At 37.3% G+C, this 23,116-nt stretch overlaps 4 protein-coding genes across 7 annotated transcripts; 3 read left to right on the plus strand and 1 right to left on the minus strand.

Annotated features, from left to right (window-relative positions):
- The first annotated feature begins 534 nt into the window (after window positions 1-534).
- LOC142179846 (uncharacterized) lies at window positions 535-2,873 on the plus strand. The gene is made up of 4 exons (XM_075250730.1): window positions 535-1,082; window positions 1,200-1,551; window positions 1,635-1,793; window positions 2,100-2,873. Exons 1-4 carry the CDS (start codon window positions 535-537, stop codon window positions 2,871-2,873), a joined length of 1,833 nt encoding a protein of 610 aa, XP_075106831.1.
- Window positions 2,874-2,946: 73 nt separating this feature from the next.
- Window positions 2,947-4,005, plus strand: LOC142179847 (uncharacterized). The gene has a single exon (XM_075250731.1). The coding sequence runs from the start codon at window positions 2,947-2,949 to the stop codon at window positions 4,003-4,005; it is 1,059 nt and encodes a 352-aa protein (XP_075106832.1).
- A 1,987-nt stretch (window positions 4,006-5,992) lies between these two features.
- LOC107789034 (putative calcium-binding protein CML16) lies at window positions 5,993-6,837 on the plus strand. The gene has a single exon (XM_016610805.2). The coding sequence runs from the start codon at window positions 6,193-6,195 to the stop codon at window positions 6,730-6,732; it is 540 nt and encodes a 179-aa protein (XP_016466291.1). The 5' UTR covers window positions 5,993-6,192; the 3' UTR covers window positions 6,733-6,837.
- A 478-nt stretch (window positions 6,838-7,315) lies between these two features.
- LOC107789035 (G patch domain-containing protein TGH) lies at window positions 7,316-22,362 on the minus strand. 4 transcript variants are annotated; one of them, XM_075251629.1, is made up of 16 exons: window positions 21,967-22,362; window positions 21,281-21,371; window positions 21,074-21,168; window positions 20,540-20,640; window positions 19,887-19,948; window positions 19,731-19,805; window positions 17,844-17,995; window positions 16,726-16,801; window positions 16,561-16,647; window positions 16,362-16,439; window positions 15,311-15,455; window positions 13,795-14,284; window positions 13,037-13,318; window positions 12,830-12,958; window positions 9,629-9,847; window positions 7,316-8,583 (listed from the first exon to the last, which is right to left on the minus strand). In XM_075251629.1, the coding sequence occupies exons 1-16, from the start codon at window positions 22,099-22,101 to the stop codon at window positions 7,783-7,785; spliced, it is 3,018 nt and encodes a 1,005-aa protein (XP_075107730.1). In that variant the 5' UTR covers window positions 22,102-22,362; the 3' UTR covers window positions 7,316-7,782. The 4 variants fall into 4 exon arrangements, with proteins under 4 accessions (XP_075107730.1, XP_075107731.1, XP_075107733.1 ...); XM_075251630.1 differs by having other exon boundaries at window positions 20,515-20,640; window positions 21,967-22,358; XM_075251632.1 differs by having other exon boundaries at window positions 21,281-21,386; window positions 21,967-22,356.
- Between the last annotated feature and the right edge of the window lie 754 nt (window positions 22,363-23,116).

Consider the following 23,116-nt stretch of genomic DNA (forward strand, 5'->3'; position numbering starts at 1 on the left):
CTGGAACTAATAATCAGATTAAGGTTAAGAGTGGTGTGTTTAATGTTTTTGACACCTTATTAAAAAAATATGGCAAGTCTACTCTCACATTGTGTTATCATTTTGTTGAAATGTTAGTTTGGGTGTTAGAAGGTACAGCTGGATACCAGCTGTATTAAGTTAGTGGAGCATTAGTTAGTTAAGTAGACACTTAACTAATAGCTTACTTAGTATATATATACATCAATGTACAGTGTATTAGCCAATTTTAACAGAAAATGAAGAGAATCACTTTCTCCTCTATATCTGCGTAACTGCTTCTTCATTTCCATAGTTCAGCAGTTCAATCTAGATCTAGGATTTCATCATGGTATCAGAGCACACGTTGAAGATCCACGCATCGTTATCAAATTCCTAGAGTCTTAGCTGCATCCAGTAATTGAGTTGGAGCAAGTTGAAGCAATTTTTTGATATTTTCGAAACTAGGGCTTAATCGACAATCAACGACTGCATTTCCTCTGTTCTTCTTCATCTAAGCTCGATTATTGTTCAGCAATGGCGATCGAAAATGAAGAAATTGATACAAGTGCAGCAACAGTCGGAGGATATCCTATCCTAATCGATCAACATCATCCATTGTTCCTTCAACCATGCGATACCCCAGGTAGTTCTCTAATTTCAGTCAAATTAATTGGACCTGAGAATTATACACTGTGGAGTAGTACAATACGTGTGAGTTTACTAGGAAAAAGTAAGGCAGGGTTTGTGGATGGTAGATATCCTAAGGAGAAGTTTGATATAACTCTTCATGAATTGTGGGAAACATGTAATGCCATAGTACTCTCATGGATCATGAATTCAGTAAGTGCTGAATTGCTAAGTGGCATGGTGTATGCCTCAAGTGCTCACAAAGTGTGGATGGATCTCATAGAGAGGTTTGATAAGGTCAATGGCTCTCGTGTGTTGTATCTCCACAAACAGATTTCCACTTTGACTCAAGGAATATCCTCTGTGTCATCTTATTTTTCTAAGTTGAAGGAACTTTGGGCAGATTTTGATACTCTTATGCCATGCCCTGGGTGTGGCTGTGAGGAGTCAAAGAAGTATGTTGAGCATTTACAATATCAAAGGCTATTGTAGTTTTTGATAGGGTTGAATGAGTCATATTCACAGTCTAGCAACCAAATATTGAACATGTTGCACATACCTTCTATTAATAGAGCTTATTCCATGATTATTTCTGAAGAGAGCAGAAGATCTATGTGTTATACATCTCAAATTGCTGAAGCAACTGAGGGAATTGCTTTGTTCAGTAGCAAAAATATAGGTATACCAAACAATTTCACATGTCTATTCAGTGGGGAAGGTCATAATAACTTAGGAGGCTCTACAGGAGGAAATAACTACTCTAGTGGACAGGTCTATGCTGGAGGAAGTAATTATAGACAGAAAATGAACTCTTTATATTGTGATTATTGCAATTTTAAGGGATACACCAGGGAGAACTACTACAAGCTAAATAGATATCCATATGACTTCAAGAATAAGAAACAATTTGGCTCAGGGAATGCAGTACATCATCATGTTCAGGAGCATCAAATGATACATGAAACAGCCAAACTGCTACTGCTGCTAATTTTGCATGTTCTTCACAGGTACAACATAGTACTACAACTGGACAGGGGACTCAAAATGTGATGCTCAACATTCCTCAATTCACTCAGGAGCAGTATCAACAAATAATTCAGCTACTGGGTAAAGGAAGTGAAGGCAACAGTACAAGTACATCAGGATCAGCAGGTATGGCATCTTGTGTAATGAACTCAGAAATGTTGGCTAAGTGGATAGTAGACTCAGGTGCTTCGAGTCACATGGTGCATAGCCTCAATCTGTTGATTAATCCTAAGTTGATTGCTAATAATAAGGGTGGTACAGTTTAACTTCCTACAGGAAACATAGCTCACATCAACCATATATGATCCTCCTACATTGTTCAGGGTCAGAGGATTAGTAATGTCCTGCACATACCTTATTTCAAATACAACTTACTCTCTATCTCAAAGCGAACTAAGGAGATGAGATGGGTAGTGATGTTCTTCCCTGATTTCTGTATTTTTCAGGAACTCTTCAGTGGACTGGTGAAGGGGATTGGTAGAGAAGATGATGGGTTATATGTGTTCTACTATGGAGATGTCAATACAACTGGACTTCAAGTTCCTAGTACAATTCCTAAATTTGTAGTTCATAAACCACCACCTATAGTAAATATGATCACAAATCACATAATAATGGATGTAGCCTTGTGGCATAAGAGATTAGGGCATACACCTGAAAAGACTTTGAGGAGCATTGCTGTATTTCAGAATTGTGCATGCAAAAACACTACTGAGGCTTGTACTGTATGTCCTTTAGGTAAACAAACCAGGCTTCCTTTTTCTTTGAGCACTACTAACACTAATGTTTACTTTCATACATTGCATGGTAATGTGTGGGGACCATACAAAGTTCCTACCTATGATGGCAAGAATTATTTTCTTACTCTTGTAGATGACTACTCTAGATACTGTTGGATATTCTTGCTGCCTACTAAAGTAGAAGTGATTGTTGCTCTTAGATCCTTTCTTCTAATGATTCAGAATGTGTATTCAGCTTCTGTGAAGATCTTTAGGTCAGATAATGGGAGTGAATTTCTTAACTCTCAAGTGGCTGAGTTATTAAGATCTAAAGGAATTATTCATCAAACCTCTTGTATATATACTCCACAGCAAAATGGAGTTGCAGAGAGGAGACACAGATATATTTTAGATATTACCAGGTCTCTAAGGTTTCAGGCAGTTGTTCATCTTCGATTTTGGGGGGGAGTGTATTACCACAGATGTGTATATCATCAATAGACTTCCCTCAGCTGTGATTCAAGGGAAATCTCCTTTTGAAGTCTTACTTGGTCATGCTCCTTCCTTAAAACAAATGAGAGTGTTTGGCTGTCTTGGTTATGTTATAGAGATAAGGAAGTGTGGTAAATTTGCTCCCAAAGCAGTCCCAGTTGTCTTCCTGGGCTATTCTATGACACAAAAGGGTTACAAAATGTATGGTATTCACTCCAAGACCTTCACTATCAGTCGAGATGTAGTGTTCAAGGAAGATGTGTTTCCTTTCAAGTTTGCTCATACTACCTCCTCTATATTCCCTATATTGGATCTTACTTTTGTTCTCCTCTCTTCTCCTGAAAACAATTCATCCTCTCAGTGCTCTCAGCTTTATCCTTCTCATTTTACACCTTCTACTCTTTCATCTTCTTCACTTGGTGGTGAGTTTCCTCTCCACACCACAACAGGTGAAACTGCAACAAGTACTGGTGAAACTTTATCTGCTGGTGATCATGATATTTCAGTGTCTCTACCAACTGAGCCAAGCTTGCCTTTATCTTCACCATTGCCTTCTCCTAAGGCTCCTCTTACCAGAAGATCCGGCAGAGATAGCAGACCTCCTATTTGGATGAAGGACTATATCACTCACAATAGAGGGAAGGCTCATTGCTGCTATCCTATTTCCACATGTGTCAGCTATGATAATGTCTCCTCATCCTTTGGCATTGCCTTGGCAGCTTATTCTGCCATTATTGAACCAAAGACATTTGCTGAAGCTGTCAAAGATCCTAAGTGGGTTGCTGCAATGAAGGATGAAATTTCAGCTTTGGAGGATAACAACACCTGGAGTATAGTTGCTTTGCCTCCAGGAAAGATGCCCATTGGCTGCAAATCGATTTTTAAAGTTAAGTACACTTCTTCAGGAGAGGTAGAAAGATATAAGGCTCGGCTTGTAGCCAAAGGTTACAGTCAACAGGAAGGTCTAGATTACACTGAAACCTTTTCTCTAGTTGCTAAAATGGTCAATGTGAGGTCTATTATGGCCATTGCTCCTACCAAGCAGTGGTTTATCTATCAGATGGATGTCCACAATGCTTTTTTGCATGGAGATTTGCTTGAAGAAGTCTACATGGAAGTTCCTCCTGGTTTTGCAAGCTAGGGAGGGAAACATATGGCTTGCAAACTTCATAAGTCTTTGTATGGACTTAAACATGCCCCTAGACAGTGGAACAAGAAGCTCACAGATGCATTAGTTCATCTTGGATTCACTCAAATTCATTTTGACTATTCATTATTTACAAAAAGGGTGCAGACAGAACTGGTACTAGTACTAGTCTATGTTGATGATCTACTGGTAATAGGAAGCAGTCCAAGTCTGATTTTAAAAACTAGAAATGATTTAAAGCTCAAGTTTAAGATGAAGGATCTGGGTGAACTTAAGTTCTTTCTAGGGATAAAGTTTGCCAGGTCAAAGCAAGGGGTTGTAATGAGCCAAAGGAAGTATGCATTGGAGTTAATTGTTGAGCTGGGACTTGGTGGTGCCAAACCTGCTGGTACACCCCTGGAGACCAGCTTTAAACTCACCTCTGTTGAGTTTGATATTTTCATGAGCAAAAGCCCCTCTAATGAAGCTGATACAGAAGACAAAGAACTTAAAAATGCTTGTCCTTATCAGAGGTTGATAGGCAGACTTATGTATCTTACCATGACTAGAATTGATATCTCATATGTAGTTCAGGTACTTAGTCAGTTTATGCACAGACCTAAGCAGTCTCATATAGATGTTGCTCTAAGAGTTGTCAGGTACATCAAGACAGCTCCAGGACTTGGTCTGCTGATGCCCTCAGAAGGATCTGGGAAACTTGAAGCTTATTGTGACTCAGATTGGGGTGGTTACTTACAAACAAGAAGATCAGTAACAGGATATGTGGTCAAGTTTGGTGATGCATTGATATCTCAGAAGTCCAAGAAGTAGAAAACAATTGCTAGAAGTTCAGCTGAAGCAGAGTTTAGAAGCATGGCTTCGACTGTTGTAGAATTGACTTGGCTTACAGGATTATTCTCAGAGTTTGGTGTGAAGGTTACTCTGCCTATAGACCTACACTGTGACAGCAAAGCTGCAATTCAGATTACAGCTAATCCTATTCTCCATGAACGAACCAAACATATTGACATTGATTGTCACTTTGTGAGAGAAAAGATTGTACAAGGGTTGATCAAGACACATCATGTACCTACCGAAGAGCAACAAGCTGATTTGCTTACTAAGAGTCTTGGGAAAGCACAACACGACTATCTGATATCCAAGTTGGGGTTGAAGGGTCTGTTTCAACCATCAGCTTGAGGAAGGGTGTTAAAATGTTAGGTAGGGTGTTAGAAGGTACAGCTGGATGCCAGCTGTATTAAGTTAGTGAAGCATTAGTTAGCTAAGTAGACACTTAACTAATAGCTTACTTAGTATATATATACATCAATGTACAGTGTATTAACTAATTTTAACAGAAAATGAAGAGAATCACTTTCTCCTCTGTATCTGCGTAACTGCTTCTTCATTTCCATAGTTCAGCAGCTCAATCTAGATCTAGGATTTCATCAAGCGAGTTATAATTTTAATATCCAATCGCTACGTCATGGTATGTGTTAGCTTTTCTAATCGAAAGATAGGAGATACATTTTAAGCTTGTAAATTTGTATTAAAGTTTATATATGATCTCAAAATTAGAAAAAGGTTATGGTGTACTTTGTGTTTGAGTTTAAATTCTATTCATTGATAGTGTATAAGGTATTTACACTATCAGATATTACATGATAATTACTGGTAAATTTTCTTAGTAGCATCAATTAGTAACTTATAAAAATAATTACTAACCTGCAACCAGCTTTTAGTAGCATGCTAAAATGGTGAGCACAAAATTAAGTCCAGTAGCAGAAACAGGCCACCTCATGGACACAATTGACTTTAGGAAAATTCAAAGAACTGACATACGAACGGTTCTTTCAATTTTTTTCACTTTTTATTTTCTTTAAGGACTGAACTAGGAACGTTCTCCTGAACGATACATTGAACTTCACCCCTCCAACTTTAGGTTAAAAATAAATTAAATTAAATCCACCGACGCCCAATTCTTTAATACAAAATAATCATTACATGGAACCCATATATTGCCTTCCAATTCTAACTGACCAACTCTACGCCTTGACTGAACTCACCTCTCTTTAACACTGCACAATCTCCTCTCATCACCACCAATTTTCTCTTCCTATTTTTATCTCTTTTCCTTTTTCGTATCCTCTTTTTTAGCTTCTCATTCTACTCTCGTTTAGCTAAATAATACTACCAAAAAATATGCAAATGATCAAGCCATTATTATTAGAGGGGGGAAAAGGAGGAAATCAAATTATGTCAATTCTTCAAGTTGATCAACTTGATCAATTAAGAGACATATTTTCAAGATTTGACATGGACGATGATGGTAGTCTCACACATTTAGAACTGGCTGCACTATTACGTTCGTTGGGGATAAAACCATCTGGGGATCAAATTCATGTTCTTTTAGCCAACATGGATTCTAATGGAAATGGAGCTGTGGAATTTGATGAACTTGTCAATGCCATTATGCCAGATTTAATTAATGGAGAAATATTAGAAAATCAGGGACAGCTTTTGGAAGTTTTTCGGTCGTTTGATCGAGATGGCAATGGTTATATTACGTTGGCGGAGTTGGCTGGATCAATGGCTAAAATGGGACAACCGTTGACGTATCGGGAACTAACTGAGATGATTAAAGAGGCTGATGTTGATGGAGATGGTGTTATTAGTTTTAATGAGTTTGCAACTGTTATGGCTAGGTCTGCTGCTGAATTTCTTGGCATCCCTATTTCATAACAATGGCGATGCTTTGATGGTTTAGTATTTGTATCAATCAGCTAAATGTACAAAATCTGATAATTGTCTTGGTATTAATGTTCTGATGACCATCTTAAAATGTGAATATTTTTGGGCTGTTTTGAGTCGATTAATGGGATATTCTTAGACTTTGTTTTATTTTATGGCAAGTGAATATATTAAAAGAAGAATGATGACAGATTGTCAAATTAGAAAGACTATTAGCAATAATACAACGGAGTTTTGGAGGTAACAGGAATTATTTCGACAGTTCGTCGAACTGATCATTATAACTTGTAAAAAGTAAAAACATTTCACCAATGTAAGGTAATATACTTTCTAACACGGATCAGCTTGATGTGGAATCAATTACTCTATCAGAGGTTTTTTTAATTTTAGAGGATGGAGAATGCACAGCTCTTTCTAGTAATGCGCCATCAGCTTAACAAGCTAAACTTCCGACAAGAATAAAACCGTTTGTGATGTCCTTACCAGGTTTACATTTGCCATTTTCAGGGCAACTTCCTAAGAAGAAAAGAAAGATGAAAAGGAAAAAGAGGTATCGAAAAATTGAAGCAGAATAGATAGAGAAATCCATTTGCTCATAGAGTAAAAAAGGGAATCACATACAAAGAATGTACAAACCAACTCCCAAGACCCCAGAAAGAAATATAGCTGGTCGGCTTTACCATTAAATAAGTCTTTAAAGCATGAAACAGATATTCAGACCAACCCTACAATTATACACTGTACAATCAAAAGCTCGATAGATGAGATGAGCCGGAACAAACCGAATGAAGATCATTTCTTGCAAGTCAAAGGATTTTCCTAGTGAGATCTTTAGCATCCTGTCTCTTGGCACCCATTGATTGACCAAAGAGCACGAGCTCTCTGCATAGCGCTCAAATGGGCACAAAGCAGTCAATCCAAGTAACATGAACTGATCCAGTAGAAATAAACCATTTATCTGGAATATCGTACATATTCATTCAGCAATGAATTAAAGTAATTCCTTAGCTCCATTTCAATTGGTCAGATAATAGAAATCTTTCAGTCCCTGTATCTACGCTTCTCTCTCTTAGCTTCTCTACGTTCTTTTTCTGAACCACCGTGACGAGAATGTCTACTAGGACTCCGAGAGTCTCTCCTATGTTTATGGTGCTTTGAGTGGCTTCTACTACTCTTTTCCTGAGATGATTTTTTCTTTCGTGACCTTGAACGATGACGGTCTTTATAATCTTCGGAAGAATGAGAAGAGGCAATCCCATCTGGACTGCTGCTTCTGTGAGCTCGCCTGCGCTTTCTATCAATTTCATCTTCTGATGAACCGCTACTCTTATTGTGGTGCTGATCTCCTTTAGCTTTTGCATATACATGTGCTTGAGTTTCCTTTTCAAACCTATATTTTTCAACATCATCCCTGTATCTTTCAGTTCCAGTTCCTCCGCGCCCATTTCTCTGAGAGTTGATATCTATCGTTCCTTCTCTACCCGATCTACCTTCTCGAGAGATGTTCTGATTGCTATTTCCTACTGCCAAAACTGGATCTAAAAAATCCGCATCAACAGTGTGGGAAGTGGATGATGTACCATTACCAGATTGGTTAATGCTCTTTGCTCCCAGATCTACCAGAACAGCATCCTTTTTTGATGGGTTACTGGTTTTGTTTTCTGGGAAAGGCATATCGACAGGAACCTCCAAACCTAGTTCTTTGCCCAATGATTCTAAGAAGTCACCAGCTATTAAGCGATTTAAAGTTGTATTAGCAGTTTCAACCTTCTTTTGAGGATCCTCTGCAACATTCTGATTGCTAGTTTCTGCTTCATCATCTGAATCGTCAGAGAATATAGCCTACAGATGAATATTGAACAATACGATAGGCTGTAAGCTTATGCAAAGCAGATAAAGCACATAAGGTAAATCAATTCATACTACTTGCTCAACAGCAGATTGATCTTACAATCTCTAAGAAAAGGACCCAACCCCATCCCACCACACACCAGGGAACAAAGCACATTAGATAATTGAATTCACACTACTCGCTCATTAGCAGATTGATCTTAAAAACGCTAAGAAAACCCAACCCCATCCCACTCCAACAACAGGGAACAAAAAAAAGAAAAAAAAATGAAGAAAAAACATATCTGCTAGAAACAATACTAATGCAGTTGCAAAATGAACTACTACTTTTTAAAATAATCAATATCAGCAAAAAATCCTTCTTCAGGCAATGCACTAGGAACTGAACCAACTAATCCTAGCATTAGCTAAGTTCATGAGATTTTCCAACTTGATCCACAAAGCAGGGAGGAATTCCTGAGAACAATAGCCCCAATCAGAAAGCAATAGAACCCTCCACTCACCCATTCGTGGAACTAGAAATTGGGAAGAAAATAACCCATCCGAACCCTTCATCAATCAAAGAAAAATGAGAGAAGAAACATTCCACACTTATGATGAGATTCCATTGATACAGAGCCAATTCCAATAGACTTATTGGAGGGTCCCATTGGCGCGGGTAACAAACAAGGTTTGGAGAACAACCTAATTACGAAACTATCCCTTTTGACCTCCCTAAAAGTACCACCTATCCCTTTTGACCTCCCTAAAAACACTAAGTAATCAAAAGCACTAGTTTTTTCTAACCTAATCTAAAAGCACTAGTTTCTAACCTCATGTTTGTAACCTCGAGGTTACGATCCATCACATACATCTGATATACCGCCTCATCAAGGAGCAAGTAGAACCAGCTTATCGCAGATATATTATCGTTGTCCCAATAGCAAAATCAGTATTGTGAATATCCCAAATAAGAGAGAACTTAGCAAGAATACTCTCCTTTCAATAAGGAACTACAGTATACTTTAACAACTGATTTGGACAAGAAGACAAATACCTTGTACAAATCAACAGGCCTTTCAATATTTTCTGGTTCTGCCTCAACCTCAATTTCCTGGTCAACCATTTCTTTTCCTTCTTTACGGCCTTCCTGGAGTCGGAGAGAGGATTCGCTCCTATCCCCAGAAACATCATCTTCAAGCTTTGCAGCTTTAACAGAATCAGGCAAAAATACAAGTGAGTCCAATTTGCTCCTCGAGCGTGGAGCTGGGGGTGGCTGCATAATACAAGATAGAACTCAGTCAACTTTGATGATATAAGACAAAAGAATTAGATAAGGATGTACTGAATGACTTCAGAATTAGATAATTACAACTCACTTATTTATATATATCTAAACAATATGCCTAACAAGGACAATATCTAATTTAAAAACTTAACACTTCTAACATTTTAACACTATCACTTAACAAGCTAACACGCTCACACTAATCTTAACATTGTAAGATGCCCCTCAACCTCAAGGCGGGATACCAAATTGAGTTTGCTCATTCTGCAACCGCAATAAATTAAACGCTTGAGAGAATAACAGAGTAGCCAGTATTTCAAAAAAGCTGCTAGAAAAGTTGTCAGACAAAGGCAGGAAGAGCTGCCAAAAGAATAGCAGGAATGGTGGATGGAGAGAGAGTGACTGGAAAGATCACCAGAACAGTGAGTGGTAGACCACTGTCTGATGACAAAGGAGTTTTTTTATTTTTTATTTTATTTTGCTCTTCTTAGATGAGATTCAACATAATCTTGTATTCTCCATCCCTTTCTTTTCAGTCTTTGTAAAAGACATTCTTATGTCAAACAAAGCCTAAATCAACTTCCAGAACAGAAAATTTAAGAGGTGTTGAATGCAAATATAGCAATGACTTTTTTTAATTGATAAATAAAAAGGGACTTTTCGTTTTCGAGAGCTGAAGAAAAAGTTAAAAGATTAAAAAAGGCCACATACAAATAAGGTAAATTCTCCCTGGAAACTTGACTCCCTTGAATCTTGCCATATCCATCAAAAAGGAATAATTTTACTAGGAGGTAAGGCTGTCCAACGGGACGGGCCGTCCCGTCCCGTCCCACTTAATTCTAAACGGGATGGGCCCATGTTAAATGGGACACGGAATGGCCATTTCGTCCCGTTTGTCCCTTCCCGTTTCGTTCCGTCCCGTCCCGTCCCGTCCCGCCTGTCCCTGCTTTTGTGCATTATATACAAGAAACTTATAATCCTGTTTTTCAAGGTTTTCCTAAGACCACGGTTAGAAATGATGTTTTTAAATTTCAAACCAAATATCTTCGTAAAATTTATGAGAATTTAGCAATTCAAGAAAATAAACAACCATCTCTCGAAGACTGCCAAGCTAACATATATTCTTATGTTAGATCAATGTTTGATAAATATAAATCTATGGAAACAACAGGTGGTGAAACTGCTCCTTCTACTTCTAAGTCTAAGAGTAGAAGTTTTATGGGAGGATATGGATGATATAACAGGTTTTGATTCCTCTATTGATGATAAACTTGATTCTTATCTTAATCAAGGATTGGAAAGTATTAAAGACGAAGAAGGCAACGAACAACTTTTGGCACGGTGGAGGGAGCGTGGCAAGACTTTTCCAACACTTTCAATAATGGCCCGAGATATCCTTGTTATTCAAGCATCATCAGTAGCATCGGAGAGTGCTTTTAGCGCGACAAGATTTCAAATCGGAGATCATAGACATTCACTAGCGGAGGACAGCCTAGAGATTTCCGTATTATTCAGAGATTGAATTAATTCAGAAAGAAGAAATCTTGGTTTTGAAAAATTAACCACTAGGGAAGAAGAAGAATACAATAAGATACTTAGCACTGGGAGCGATGACGACATGGAACTCATGGAACATCAATCAACATTGTCAATTCCAGAACAATGTCCGAGAGAAATTATAGATAAGTTACAACGAAGTTATATAGGAGCTTACAAATATTAGTATGATAATTTGTAATTGGCTACTAAGAGGCCTAGTTCAAACAGAACCCTTCCTAGAAAGAGGCTGCGTAGATTAGGTGCTCTTCAAAAGAATTATATTTATATGTGAGATTTGAAAGTTCTATTAATAAAATAAAAGGCTCTAAGCGTTGAATTTTTTTTATGAATTGTCTTACACTCTTACTTAGTTACTTAATGGCTTGAAATTATATTAAATAAATTATAACTCTATTATAAATTTATAATTACTAGAATATTTCATTACAAGTCTTTTGTTTTAATATTTTATAATTCTTTACTTAGTTTCCTAATTTCCGGTTTAATTTTTAAGTTTATTAAATAAGTCAAAAAACTAGTTGTTGCAAACTTTAAAAACTTAGTCATTGTCAAAAGAATAGTCGTTGCCAAACTCAATGCTTAAATAATTATTTTTTTTAAAACGGCACTTAAGGCCCGCGAACCCGCCCCGTCCCGTTCCGCCCCATCCCGTTTGTTCGCGGGACGGGATGGGCCTACTGTCCATCCCGTCCCGTTTGTTAGTGGGACGGGATGGGCCTACCGTTTCGTCCCGTTTGTCCCGTCCCGTTTCGTCCCGTCCCGCCACCGTCCCGCCTAAATGTCATCCCATCCCGCCACCGTCCCGGCTAATTTGTCCCGTCCCGTCCCGTCCTGTTGGACAGCCATACTAAGAGGCAACTAGGTATCTGCGGATAACAAGGAGACCCTTTATCTTTCCAAGTTATAATCACAGCCTACATCACAAGCAAAAGCCTAAATATATCAGATCCATTAAATTCCATCACTTAGACAAGAAATTCAGAAAATTCCTACACTCAAGAATGTTTACTGTGACAATCAATTACAGTAAAAAAATAAAAATAAAAAAGGAAAACAACCCGTATCACAATCATCTGTCAACTGTCCTCTCATCTACCAGAACCAACCTCACTGCTAGCGAGAAGATGAGCTTAACTCTTAGTGAATTAGTAGGTACATGTGTTAGTGGAAGGTATCAGGTACCCTGTGGATTAATCGTCCCGGACACCACAGTTACCAAAAAAAAAAAAAAGGGAAGGAGCTTTCCTGAGAAAACACAGGAAGCCCAACTGAACTTTCATAAAAAGAAAAAGTTGATGACTTCAACAACTGCAATTTCTTCAGGAGATACCAGTGCCCAGCCAAAGTACAGGGGTAGAGTTTGATAGATTGATACATAACAATCATGAAATATACAGTAATTGTTGGTACCTTGCCCATATAAGGGTCATTAAGATCATAGCGCTTGCAAAGAAGAGGTGAAGGTCGCCACTGGAATTTCTCCCGTTTTGGGTACATTTTTGCTGCCGCTAAACCATCATCTTTACCAAATTTAGGTAGCTGCAACAGACAGCAGTTGAAATCAGGATAAACTGCCAACTTCAAACCATTCACTCAGAAGTTAGATAATGTACGTACCTCAGCTCCAGAAGTGAATTGCAATCCTGCAGTAGCTAATGTACTTGAGAAAAACTCATTAGGAGGAACACTTTCTTTTCCCCATTTTCCTTTATTTATTGCCTCAGCTACAGACTCAAATTCTAACCTTTCACGAGCACGGGCAGCTTCTGACATATTACTTGCTCCACTACCATCTTTAGGGCGAAGACCTCCGTGGTATTTTTCCTTCAGAAACTGCTCGAACCTTTCTTGCTTAGCAGGATCATCTCGGAAAGGCTTTGCAGCTTCAGGAAGTTCAGTCTGCAGAAAGGAAGTTCAGAATCAGCAATCATCAAAACAAATTCCAGTGTACGCTGTGGCAAAACTAACCCATGCATGCCTTTCTAACCTCAAATGCATTTTTTTTCATTTTTGAGGTCTTAAACACTAATCTACTAGTTACTCAGCACTAAATCTGAATACAGCTTGCTACATAAACGAGACAACTTTTGAACTAAAAGTGGCCAACTTTGATGATCACTATACATATGATGACATTTTTAAACTTAAAAGTCGAGGCCAAAAATTAAGTTTTAAAAAAAAGGAACCAGGCTCCCAAGTATACCAACCTTTGTCTTGGACACCAGAAAAGACAAACAGTAAGACACTACCATGACCGACCCCTACCAAAGTTGACTTAAAATGGTGCCAAGATAGTTCGTGAAACAACCAAAGATTTATTCAGCCGAAAATGAGTATCAAGCTATACTAAAGCTATCCCGTAGTGAACTACTTACCACTGAAGCAGGTTTAGTAAATGTATCTGAAAGATTGGATGGGAAATTGATCGCATCAGCAGATATACCAGCAGTATTTGCATCTTTCAAACTTCTTTCGATAGGCTTTTCTCCTAATATCTGACCACGGCTTTCTGCGGTCATCTTCTGCACATTCCGAGACATTTTTGCATCCACCTGTTGTTTGCCTTGATCATTACGTTTCTGTCTCTCCTCCCAAAGTTTCCTTGCATAATAGTCATGACCCGTTCCTCCATTCAGGAAACAAAATAGAGGGTTGAACTGATTTTTTTCTCTAGAAATGTCCTCAAGTATTTTACCGGAACGAGCTACTAATGTAGCCAACCCTTCAATCAAGATTCTAAGATTATTATCCTCCGGAGATGGAACATCAGGGGGAGGGATATTGGGAGTTTTGTAATCAAAGTCAAGCGGAGCTGCAAACTTATGATGGGGAACAAAATTCTGTGGAATCACTGGAGGATCAAATCTGTTGATATTGGTGAATAAATTTGAGTTAGAGTTGGAAAAAAAAGTTGACAATGTTTCTATCATATGCAAGTATGCAGCCATACACCTTAAATAACTTAATTTCTTGATCGCATCTAGAGAAATAGCAGCTGTAGAATATATGAGGAAACAAAAAAAACGGATAAAGGAGTCATTAAATCCTTCATGACCACAACAAAGCAAAGTGACGGCCCTTATTGCAGAGAGCTAAAAATTGTTGTGGAAGAACCAAAAATGGTCTTAGGAATTTTGCTATTAAATTTCTTTATCAATGGATTTTTTCATTTTTCTCTTCTTTTTTTTTGGATAAAGACTTATCAACAGATGATAACTTCTCCTCTAGGCATTACCTTCTGTGGGTGCTGAAACTGAAGTCCCACAGTTAGGAGATAAGAACATCTGGCCTTTATCATGTCACCAGCTCTCTCATCTTAATATCTACCTTCGGTTTGTTAGCTCTATTGCAGCCAATGAATGGCGTACAAAACATTCCTTCGAAATCTCATTCTAATAAAAAAAGGGGGACGTTGTAAATTATGAAAGGCATATTTGTCCAGTGGAAGACCAAGACACGGCTTGTTTATCTGCATAGTCTGGTACTAAAATGGACAAACCAAGATAGAAAACATGGGGTATAGCTATAGACAGTAATTTGAACATGTTGGGCCATGCATAATAGACATTAAGTGTACAAAATAAGTCCAAAAATTATTCCAATTACTGTATTACAAAAGCTTTTTATTTACTTCAATAGTGACATATTGGCTGTTTTTCTTGTTAGTCCATCTGGGTGCACCCACAGATGCAGATCCTCTGCTCAAAAACATATCCTTCATCCATCCAAGGAAAAATAAAATGGCATGCTTCAACATTATATACACCATCTGATTTTCTTTATCTTCTAGATTGAACTGCGTTCAAGCGGGCGCAATGAGATAATTAAAGGTGGAGAAGATACAAACAGCTTGAGTTTCTTCGGATAAAAGAATAAGTGTCATGAGAATACCTTTCCAGCTGATAATCGGACTTTGAAGCAGCACTAAAACCAGGTAAAACATCATGCGCCTTCCTGTCCAACAGTTTCAGATTCTCCACCTTTGGTCTTGAAGGCTCTTCAACTTCCTCGACATACGTCTCTTCGAAGTCATAACCTGTTAAGAAATTATAGCCAAGATAAGAAACTTTCACGCACAACCACGTTGCACTATTACGAGCTGGAGGGGTGCGAATAAAGACATAATTAACAGGGAAGTTATAAGATCACCCGACATTAGAAGATAGAAAAATAGTGTTTATACTTTGCAGTTTCCAACCTGCAAATTGGACCAAACGAGCATGCAGGACAGCACTTGACTGTATTCAGGAAAAGTCTACTTAGAGAGGGAACAAAAGTACTGCAAATCCAGGATGGCAAAACGAAGCTATAATCTCTAACTTATAAACACTACTTCTTTCTTGATAAGTACAAATGGGGAAAGAAAAATAGAAGGTAGTAAAGACATTTTGCAAATACAAAAGAAACTTAAGAACGGAAGGGACTTCAATAAACTTACTTGAAAAGTGCACCAGAGTGCATTTTGCACCCCCTATAAACGGACTTCTATTAAACCTTACTTATGCCTTTTGCACCAATGAAATTCCCCATTGATAACATATGAATTTCAAACTTTTTAAGCCTCAATTTCCTATCCCGAACTTTTGGTCACCAACCACTACTCCCTCCCCCCTCCCTGGGGCCAGTCAATGAGCATAAACTTTTTTGATAACTAATAAAGAATTTCATTAAAGATCAATGAGCATAAACTCAGCGGTGGTGCTTGGTATAACCATAAGGCATAAGCTGCACCAGAGTTTCTGCAACAAAACAAAGGAATAGACACAACCGAAAAAATGGTCTTGTCTTCATAAGAGAAGAATAAAAGAAGGCAGCAGAGGAATTTCCATAGTCCATATTCCTAAAACTAATTTACTGATTCTTGTACTTATCAATAAAAACCTGACTTTATTTGTTTACTTTTGCGAACTTGATTATGCAGCCAAAAGAAGAAGACATAAACCTGATGCATACACATCTTCATCTTCAACATCAAGATCTTCAAGTGCCCCAATACCAAATCCAGGAGCAACCCTTCCTGCTGATAAAATCAACCCAAATAGTTAAAGAGCCTACATAGATAATGCAGTCTTTGAAAGAAGATAAAAGGTACTATATGGAAAGCAACCCTAAAATCTGAAAACACGTGGAGTAAATCTTACATTTGAAACCAAAGAGGCTGTCCTTCAAGACTTGAGGTTGTCGATGCCCCATTTCCCTACTCTTAGACATCCGTGACCTCTTCTTTTCTGAAATAAGCAAAGCACTTAGTCTGACACTATGTAAGAGCTCAGCTAATGTTTTCTCTATATTGAGACAGAAAGTACCTCTAAACTCAGGAGCATGTTTGTAAGGATCATAGCCTAAACCATGCAAGTCCTCCTTTGGGTTTAGCACATAAACCTAAATAAGTAAAGAAACAACCCCCAGAAAAGTTAGGGAACCAAGTATCCCAAAGCATAAATTAAAAGAGAGAGCATATAAATTTCTTTAAGAATACAAAACCATGATTTTTGTTATCAAAAAGAAAAAGAAAGAATGCAAACAAATGACAATCTTCTGATCTCGCTTACAATCATGTAGTAGGAACGAATGCATCCAACCCAAATGGAGAAATCCCATTTTGTCTTTATCAGTTCTCAAATATTGAAAACTCAAAAGATTTCATGAAAAAGGAATGTATTGAGAAAGAGAGTTTCTTGCCATTGAATGGCATGACAAAAAAACTGTTTCTTGAAGTAACCAATCTCCAAAGGCCTGTGTGCACTTCTTTTTTAGATCTTTAATTGATTTACATCTTATAATGTTGTCTATTGAGGACAGCTTTCGTTCTCCTTTTACTTTTCATTTTCTAAGAAAATTATTTTTGTCAGAAAAAGATGTCGGGCAGAAGAACTATGTTAGGTCGGCAAATACATGCAATGAGTTAGTATGTTGTAATCTAAATTCCCTCCACGTGTAACATGTTCATAGAAGATGTTAATACTATTCATTATTTAGGGTAACATAAGTCAATCACTAGCTTCAATTGACATTCCCTTCTTTCACCAAACAAAAAAGTGAATAGAAGAAACTTGAGAAATCATACAATCAAAAAGTTCGGCAACTGATAACCTGACTTTGTTCTAGTTGAAAGAGAAAGAAAAAACTGAAATCCGCACATCAGGCACTCCTAAAAGGTTAGGGGCATAAGTTATAAGAAACGAATGCTTTAAGAAAATCGATAGCATCATTGTATCGCCCCCAAAAAAAAAACAGCAAAATCTCGACAGTCTTATACTCACACTGGCCACGCCAGTAACATAAACAGACTAAATGAAGCATTACCATGAGGATGAGATGCAATTAATAAGACGGTGAAACAGTCAACTTTCAAAAATTGTAACAGAAATTTAAAGCCCTGGATGATGAAAAAAGACTTGAAGATATAAAGTATCAGACACACCGGTGTGCTCTTCGAAAACTGACTCCCGTCATCAGTTGGTAGATCCACAATATTATCAGCATCATCTTCAACTAGCCCGGAGCGCAAAGGTTGTGTGTTGACATCAGCAAAAGAAAATGCAAGAAAAGCTTTTCTTGCCTCTCTCCTAGCATCTACAGATCAAAAGAGAGACGCGTTTACTGAATATACATATTCCAACAAATCCACTAATTTTTATTTTCTTTTGAGAAAGTAATCCACTCAGTTCATAAAGCATGAGAAATATTTAACTTCAAAATAATTGGGTAACTTTTTTGAACAATGATCAAACACTACACCCAAAAAATTACGCCAAGAACAAAGGCAAACAGGTAACCCCAATTCTCTATGAAGGTATCCTTGAACACCAAATATGTACCATAAATGTACAAGAGAAATGTTAGGCGTCATTAAAATAACTCTCAAGAAACAAAGGAAAAGAATTCTGATGAAACTTGTAAAATAAGTTCACACTCCTTAGCACCCACGGCCTAGTGGTTAATGAAGTGGGAGGAGAACCATGGAGTCTCTACTTCAAGTCACAGAATGATTTCTTCCTATCAACCCAAGCTTTAAAGGGCAGAACTACTGGGTACTTGTATTCATGGGAGGTAGCAGGTATCCAATGGATAGTCAAGGTGCGCTAAAGTTGGCCAGACACCATTGTCACTAAAAAAATAAGTTCACACTTCCTTCCAGTCTAAATAGCTTTCTTAAACCAGTACAAAAGTACTCTAGTAAGGTCAATTTGTCAACTCCGATATTTTTGCTTCTGACAATCTGTCAAGAACTGATTGGACTATACAAAATTTTCAATATCTAACTAAAGTTCTACCAGAGCCAAACAACTAGTTAAAGCATTCTGCAAAAACTAGTGGAAATTCATGACGGCTTCCTCCCGGTCTTAACAGTTATCTTCTAGCAGCTTAAAAGCTGCGCCCAATTAAGTCATTGCTAAAGTTCTTTTCGCGCTTGTTTTTCAAAAGCTCAATAACATACTGGTCTAGTATGTTTAAGTGTCCCCGGCTGTCTACTGAACTCATCAAGGGACTCAACTACTAGATTAAACTTCCAAGGACAAGAATTGTAAATTCATACTAAGAGAATATAAGGATACCGACCAGGATTACATCAAAAATTACCAACCCGCATCACCATATACACATTTTGACCACCAATGTTCCCTAATGAGGGCGATATAACCAGCAGAGAGACAAGAACATGGTCCCGAAAATCAGTCACAGCTTAGTTGAACAAACTTTCACTGAATTTCATTGACTAAAAATGGAAGGACCTCTGAAGGATCCTCACAAAAATAGAGATGCATAGAACAATTGTGGTTTTTGCTGGAGCGGTACATAACAAAGTTCACAAATGTTCCAAAACCTCAAGTTATGAATCTTTAGCTAATCATGTCCCTTTGGGTAATGACTTTAAACCGAAGCTTTCTATATGAAAACGTGAGCATAAAATCTTTCTGGAGTCCAGAAAAAGAAGCCATAAGAATATTTATCACTTGATTGAGCACCACACTAAAAAGACCTAAATTACATTCAAATTCCGAAATTTTCAAAAGCACAACTAAGGCTATGAAAATTGAATTTTCAGAATTCAAAAGGAATACCATCTTCTAGTTGGATTTTCCACTTCATATTACCTTCCTATATACACATATAAATATGGAAAATAAATATCTGTAATACTCCCCAATCTTGCCCAGCCAACCAAAAAACATAAACAATTTGAAGCACGTATGGCTAAATTACACCTGAGCCCAATATTGCATGCGGGGAAATGCACAGTACATTAAAAGTATTCAGCAGACTAAGCATGACATAGGGAAAAGGGATTTTTAATGTAGACGCATACTATATATCGAATCAGTATGTGAGTCCTTAATTGAGCGACCACGTCGCCATCCCATCTTCTGCAGTAATTTGAGCCCTGCCCAAAAATAAGAATACACAGTGAGAAATTATTCTCTTCACGAACGAACGGCACTTCTCAATGGGCATAGAATCAGACCAATGGACTCTGGCGCTGGAAGTACCACTTCGTCCGGAACTGGTCCAGGTATAGCAGAGGGCCTGCAGTACAAGCAAGATTTTAGAAGTACCAAAAAAAAAAAATGAAGGAAAAGAGTAATTAAATTAAAGCACAAAGAAGGGAATTTAAACATCAAAGGTTCCTTGAATCTAGTTCTACTCGAGTGCAGATGGAACCAACACTAACGAAAAACAGAGAATAAAAGTTTAAACACAACAATTAACTGAGTCATGTTGAATAGGGTAGGCTGGCACGGACAGCATAGGTAAAAGCAGCAAATAAGGGAAGCTATACTCCTGGTACATCGAGAAAATTATTCATTTGCAATGTCATCTACATCTGTTGCTGAGAATAATATCTGTACATCAAGGAGGAGACTATCTCACCCATTATGCGGTCATTTAATAATCACAACCTTAAGGAAGATGCAAAGCATATATGATATAGTAACGAGAGAACATGCCTTAATGTAAAATGGACATAAAATCCTTTCAATAGTGATAAAAAATTGTGCAGAAAGAATGCAAGAAACAGGGTTGCACTTCATGAGGTAAGGATATTTAGATTACAACAGTCTAAGCTAACAGACTAACAATTTTATACATACGAATCAGCTAAACACAATAGAACACCTCTGATTTTGCTCCTTCTCAGCTTGTTTACGAGCAACTTCAGCAGCAGTAAACCCAAATGTATCATATTGCATCGAGGTCCCCAGACGACCCTCCATTTCCTATGATGTAAAACTAGAGTAAGCTTATAGGGAAACAGAAACAATAACGAACGGATGATCAGTACCAGCTCAACTCAAAAACATGTCATTTTACGCTTCCACACAATTCACAAAATGAGCACCATGAAGCCGTAGAAGCTAGAATTGCCAAGGCAACAGTGGAGATTGTGTGATTAAACAGTAAACGGATATTCTCTCAAAAATTCTCTGTCAAAGTAAATAGACCGAGTTTGTTTTTGCAAGAGGACGTTAACTGATAATAAATTATCTTTTGAGTAAGCATAGCATCCTTCGCTCTCTCATATTTCCAGACAAAAGCTGATGTTTTGTCAGCATTTATTGAAATTTCTAGGTGTAACATAAATGCAAAATAATATACCATTCAATATTCTTATTATAACTATGATGAAAGTGCAAGAAAGAGAGAACATACAGCTTTCTCATCATCATCCAAGAAGTTAAAGAGACTCTGTTGTTTGAATTCAGCTCTGTTTTTCCTGGACGACGTAAATGACTGCGGAGTCCATCCTACAACATTGTTATAAATGGTTCAAAAGGAATCTCACATCAGTAGGTCCAATAAATTTATCAAAAGTCACTGAAATGAAGCTCAACAATAAAATGGGAAATTACACTCTACCCTCTTTAGAGCCAACTGTATTGTAGTATCCAGCAGAAAAACCGCCAGTAAATGCCCCATGAAATCTCCTCCGTCCCTCTTCATCTGTGACCTAAAATCAATTTCTCTAATAAGTAAAAAAATCAGATGGAAGCAGATAAACAACAAAGCTTGTGCGGATGAACAACTTTGATCAAGCACCTATTTTAATCGGCATGGACATGTGTTTAAATGGGTTACAGGTATTAATAAAGTAGTAGGTCATTTGGTTATCAGGATAAGGATACTAATAGCGGAATAGAATTTGGGATTGTATTTATCCCATGCTTGGTTATGGGTATTAGTTAATACCGGTATAAATTTTATACCAAAATGGTGGTATTAGCTATCCCATATAGAGGTGGGATAGCTAATCCCATGAGATATCCTTGTGTATCCCACAATTGAACCAAACGACCCTAGGTTAGGCAAAAACGTAAAAACAAATTATCAACTTTCTTATACTATCAGTGAAAACTACCTTAAACTCAACAAGGTACACATGATATTTACCCCCCCCCCCCCCCACACACACACACACACACAAAAAAAAGGTGCTGCACAATGTATAAAAAACGAGGTTACATTGCTAAACTGGAACTCAAGTAATTTCACACAAGAAACGAGCAGAAAAAAATTGAAACTCATTAATCCATCAAATCGAGTACCTCTTGTTTCCATGGGGCAAGGGTTCGCAACTGGCCAGAGGCCTCAGCGACGGCCTTCTTCTTGCGGCTGGTCACATCTTCTTCTCGTTCTATAGGTGTTCCGTAGAATACGAAATCTTCCTCGTCGCCGTCCATTGATTCAAGAAATTTGCCTCCGATGTGCGGATATACAGACAACGGCGTGAATTCTACAGTCTACTACGGGGCTCAGGGCCTCGGGCGGTTCGGTTCTGTCACATTACTTGACTGGTCTTTTATAATCTCTACTAGTACAAACAAATTTGGAAATAGGATATGGCTTTCTGAATTGTTAATCAACCTTTTATACGTTTGGTGTATTTTAATTGGGGTTTCCCCTCTTCTACCGAGCACAAAATGCTTCTCTCTTTAATAATCGACAATCACCCTATGTAGTCCTTTTTGTATCCTCATACTCTAATACAAGAAACACATTTTGATATTTTATGGCAATAAATTAATACTTTTTTCACCTTAAGTGATTTGTCTATAGTTCATATTATAACATATTTTATTTAAAATTATATTCTTACGATCATTCAAATATATATGAAAAAGTTATTTGATGAATTTGTTAAATATGCTATGGATATTTCTAAATGACTGTTGTTTAATATTACGTGTATTGTAGATGAAATTTTGAATTTTGATTATCACTAGCAAATTGATGATATGAGTAGTTTTTTAACATTTTATTATTATTTTCTTTAATTAGTTAGATTTATTGACCAATAGCATTTGAAATTCTTTAATGAGAGTTATATTTCATTATAGTCTATTGCCTTATTTTTACTCCATGAATATAAAATAATATGTTATATAGGCAAATACCAATAATATAGATTAAACAATTGTGATAATAAATTATACAAATGCAAATGTTGGTGATCTAGATAATATAACAGATGTTGCATTTATAAATTCACCAATCAATTACATTTGAATTAAGATGTGCCACCAATTTTGTTGGTACATATTCACAAAAAGGTTAATAATTTTATGCCAGTTATATGAAAGCTAGTTCACAATTGAAGGCATTTCTAATTCTAAAATCTATTATCCATCAACATGTAATACAATTTTGATACTAATAAGAAATGCACAAAGTGGGCAAAAATTGTTTCTCTGTTGA

This window comes from Nicotiana tabacum, chromosome 4 (assembly GCF_000715075.1).
Source record: "Nicotiana tabacum cultivar K326 chromosome 4, ASM71507v2, whole genome shotgun sequence".
Classification (NCBI taxonomy): domain Eukaryota; kingdom Viridiplantae; phylum Streptophyta; class Magnoliopsida; order Solanales; family Solanaceae; genus Nicotiana; species Nicotiana tabacum.

What these genes read in the sequence shown, in the direction of transcription:
- LOC142179846 (XM_075250730.1), top strand. Translation starts at nt 535, where the DNA reads ATGGCGATCGAAAATGAAGAAATTGATACAAGTGCAGCAACAGTCGGA. An exon ending in AATTTGGCTCAGGGAATGCA is followed by an intron (nt 1,552 to 1,634) that starts GTACATCATCAT and finishes TGTTCTTCACAG; the next exon opens with GTACAACATAGTACTACAAC. An exon ending in CAGCAGGTATGGCATCTTGT is followed by an intron (nt 1,794 to 2,099) that starts GTAATGAACTCA and finishes TGTATTTTTCAG; the next exon opens with GAACTCTTCAGTGGACTGGT.
- LOC142179847 (XM_075250731.1), top strand. Translation starts at nt 2,947, where the DNA reads ATGAGAGTGTTTGGCTGTCTTGGTTATGTTATAGAGATAAGGAAGTGT.
- LOC107789034 (XM_016610805.2), top strand. Translation starts at nt 6,193, where the DNA reads ATGCAAATGATCAAGCCATTATTATTAGAGGGGGGAAAAGGAGGAAAT.
- LOC107789035 (XM_075251629.1), bottom strand. Translation starts at nt 22,101, where the DNA reads ATGGACGGCGACGAGGAAGATTTCGTATTCTACGGAACACCTATAGAA. An exon ending in TACAGTTGGCTCTAAAGAGG is followed by an intron (nt 21,169 to 21,280) that starts GTAGAGTGTAAT and finishes ACAATGTTGTAG; the next exon opens with GATGGACTCCGCAGTCATTT. An exon ending in TTACTAAACCTGCTTCAGTG is followed by an intron (nt 13,319 to 13,794) that starts GTAAGTAGTTCA and finishes TCCTTTCTGCAG; the next exon opens with ACTGAACTTCCTGAAGCTGC.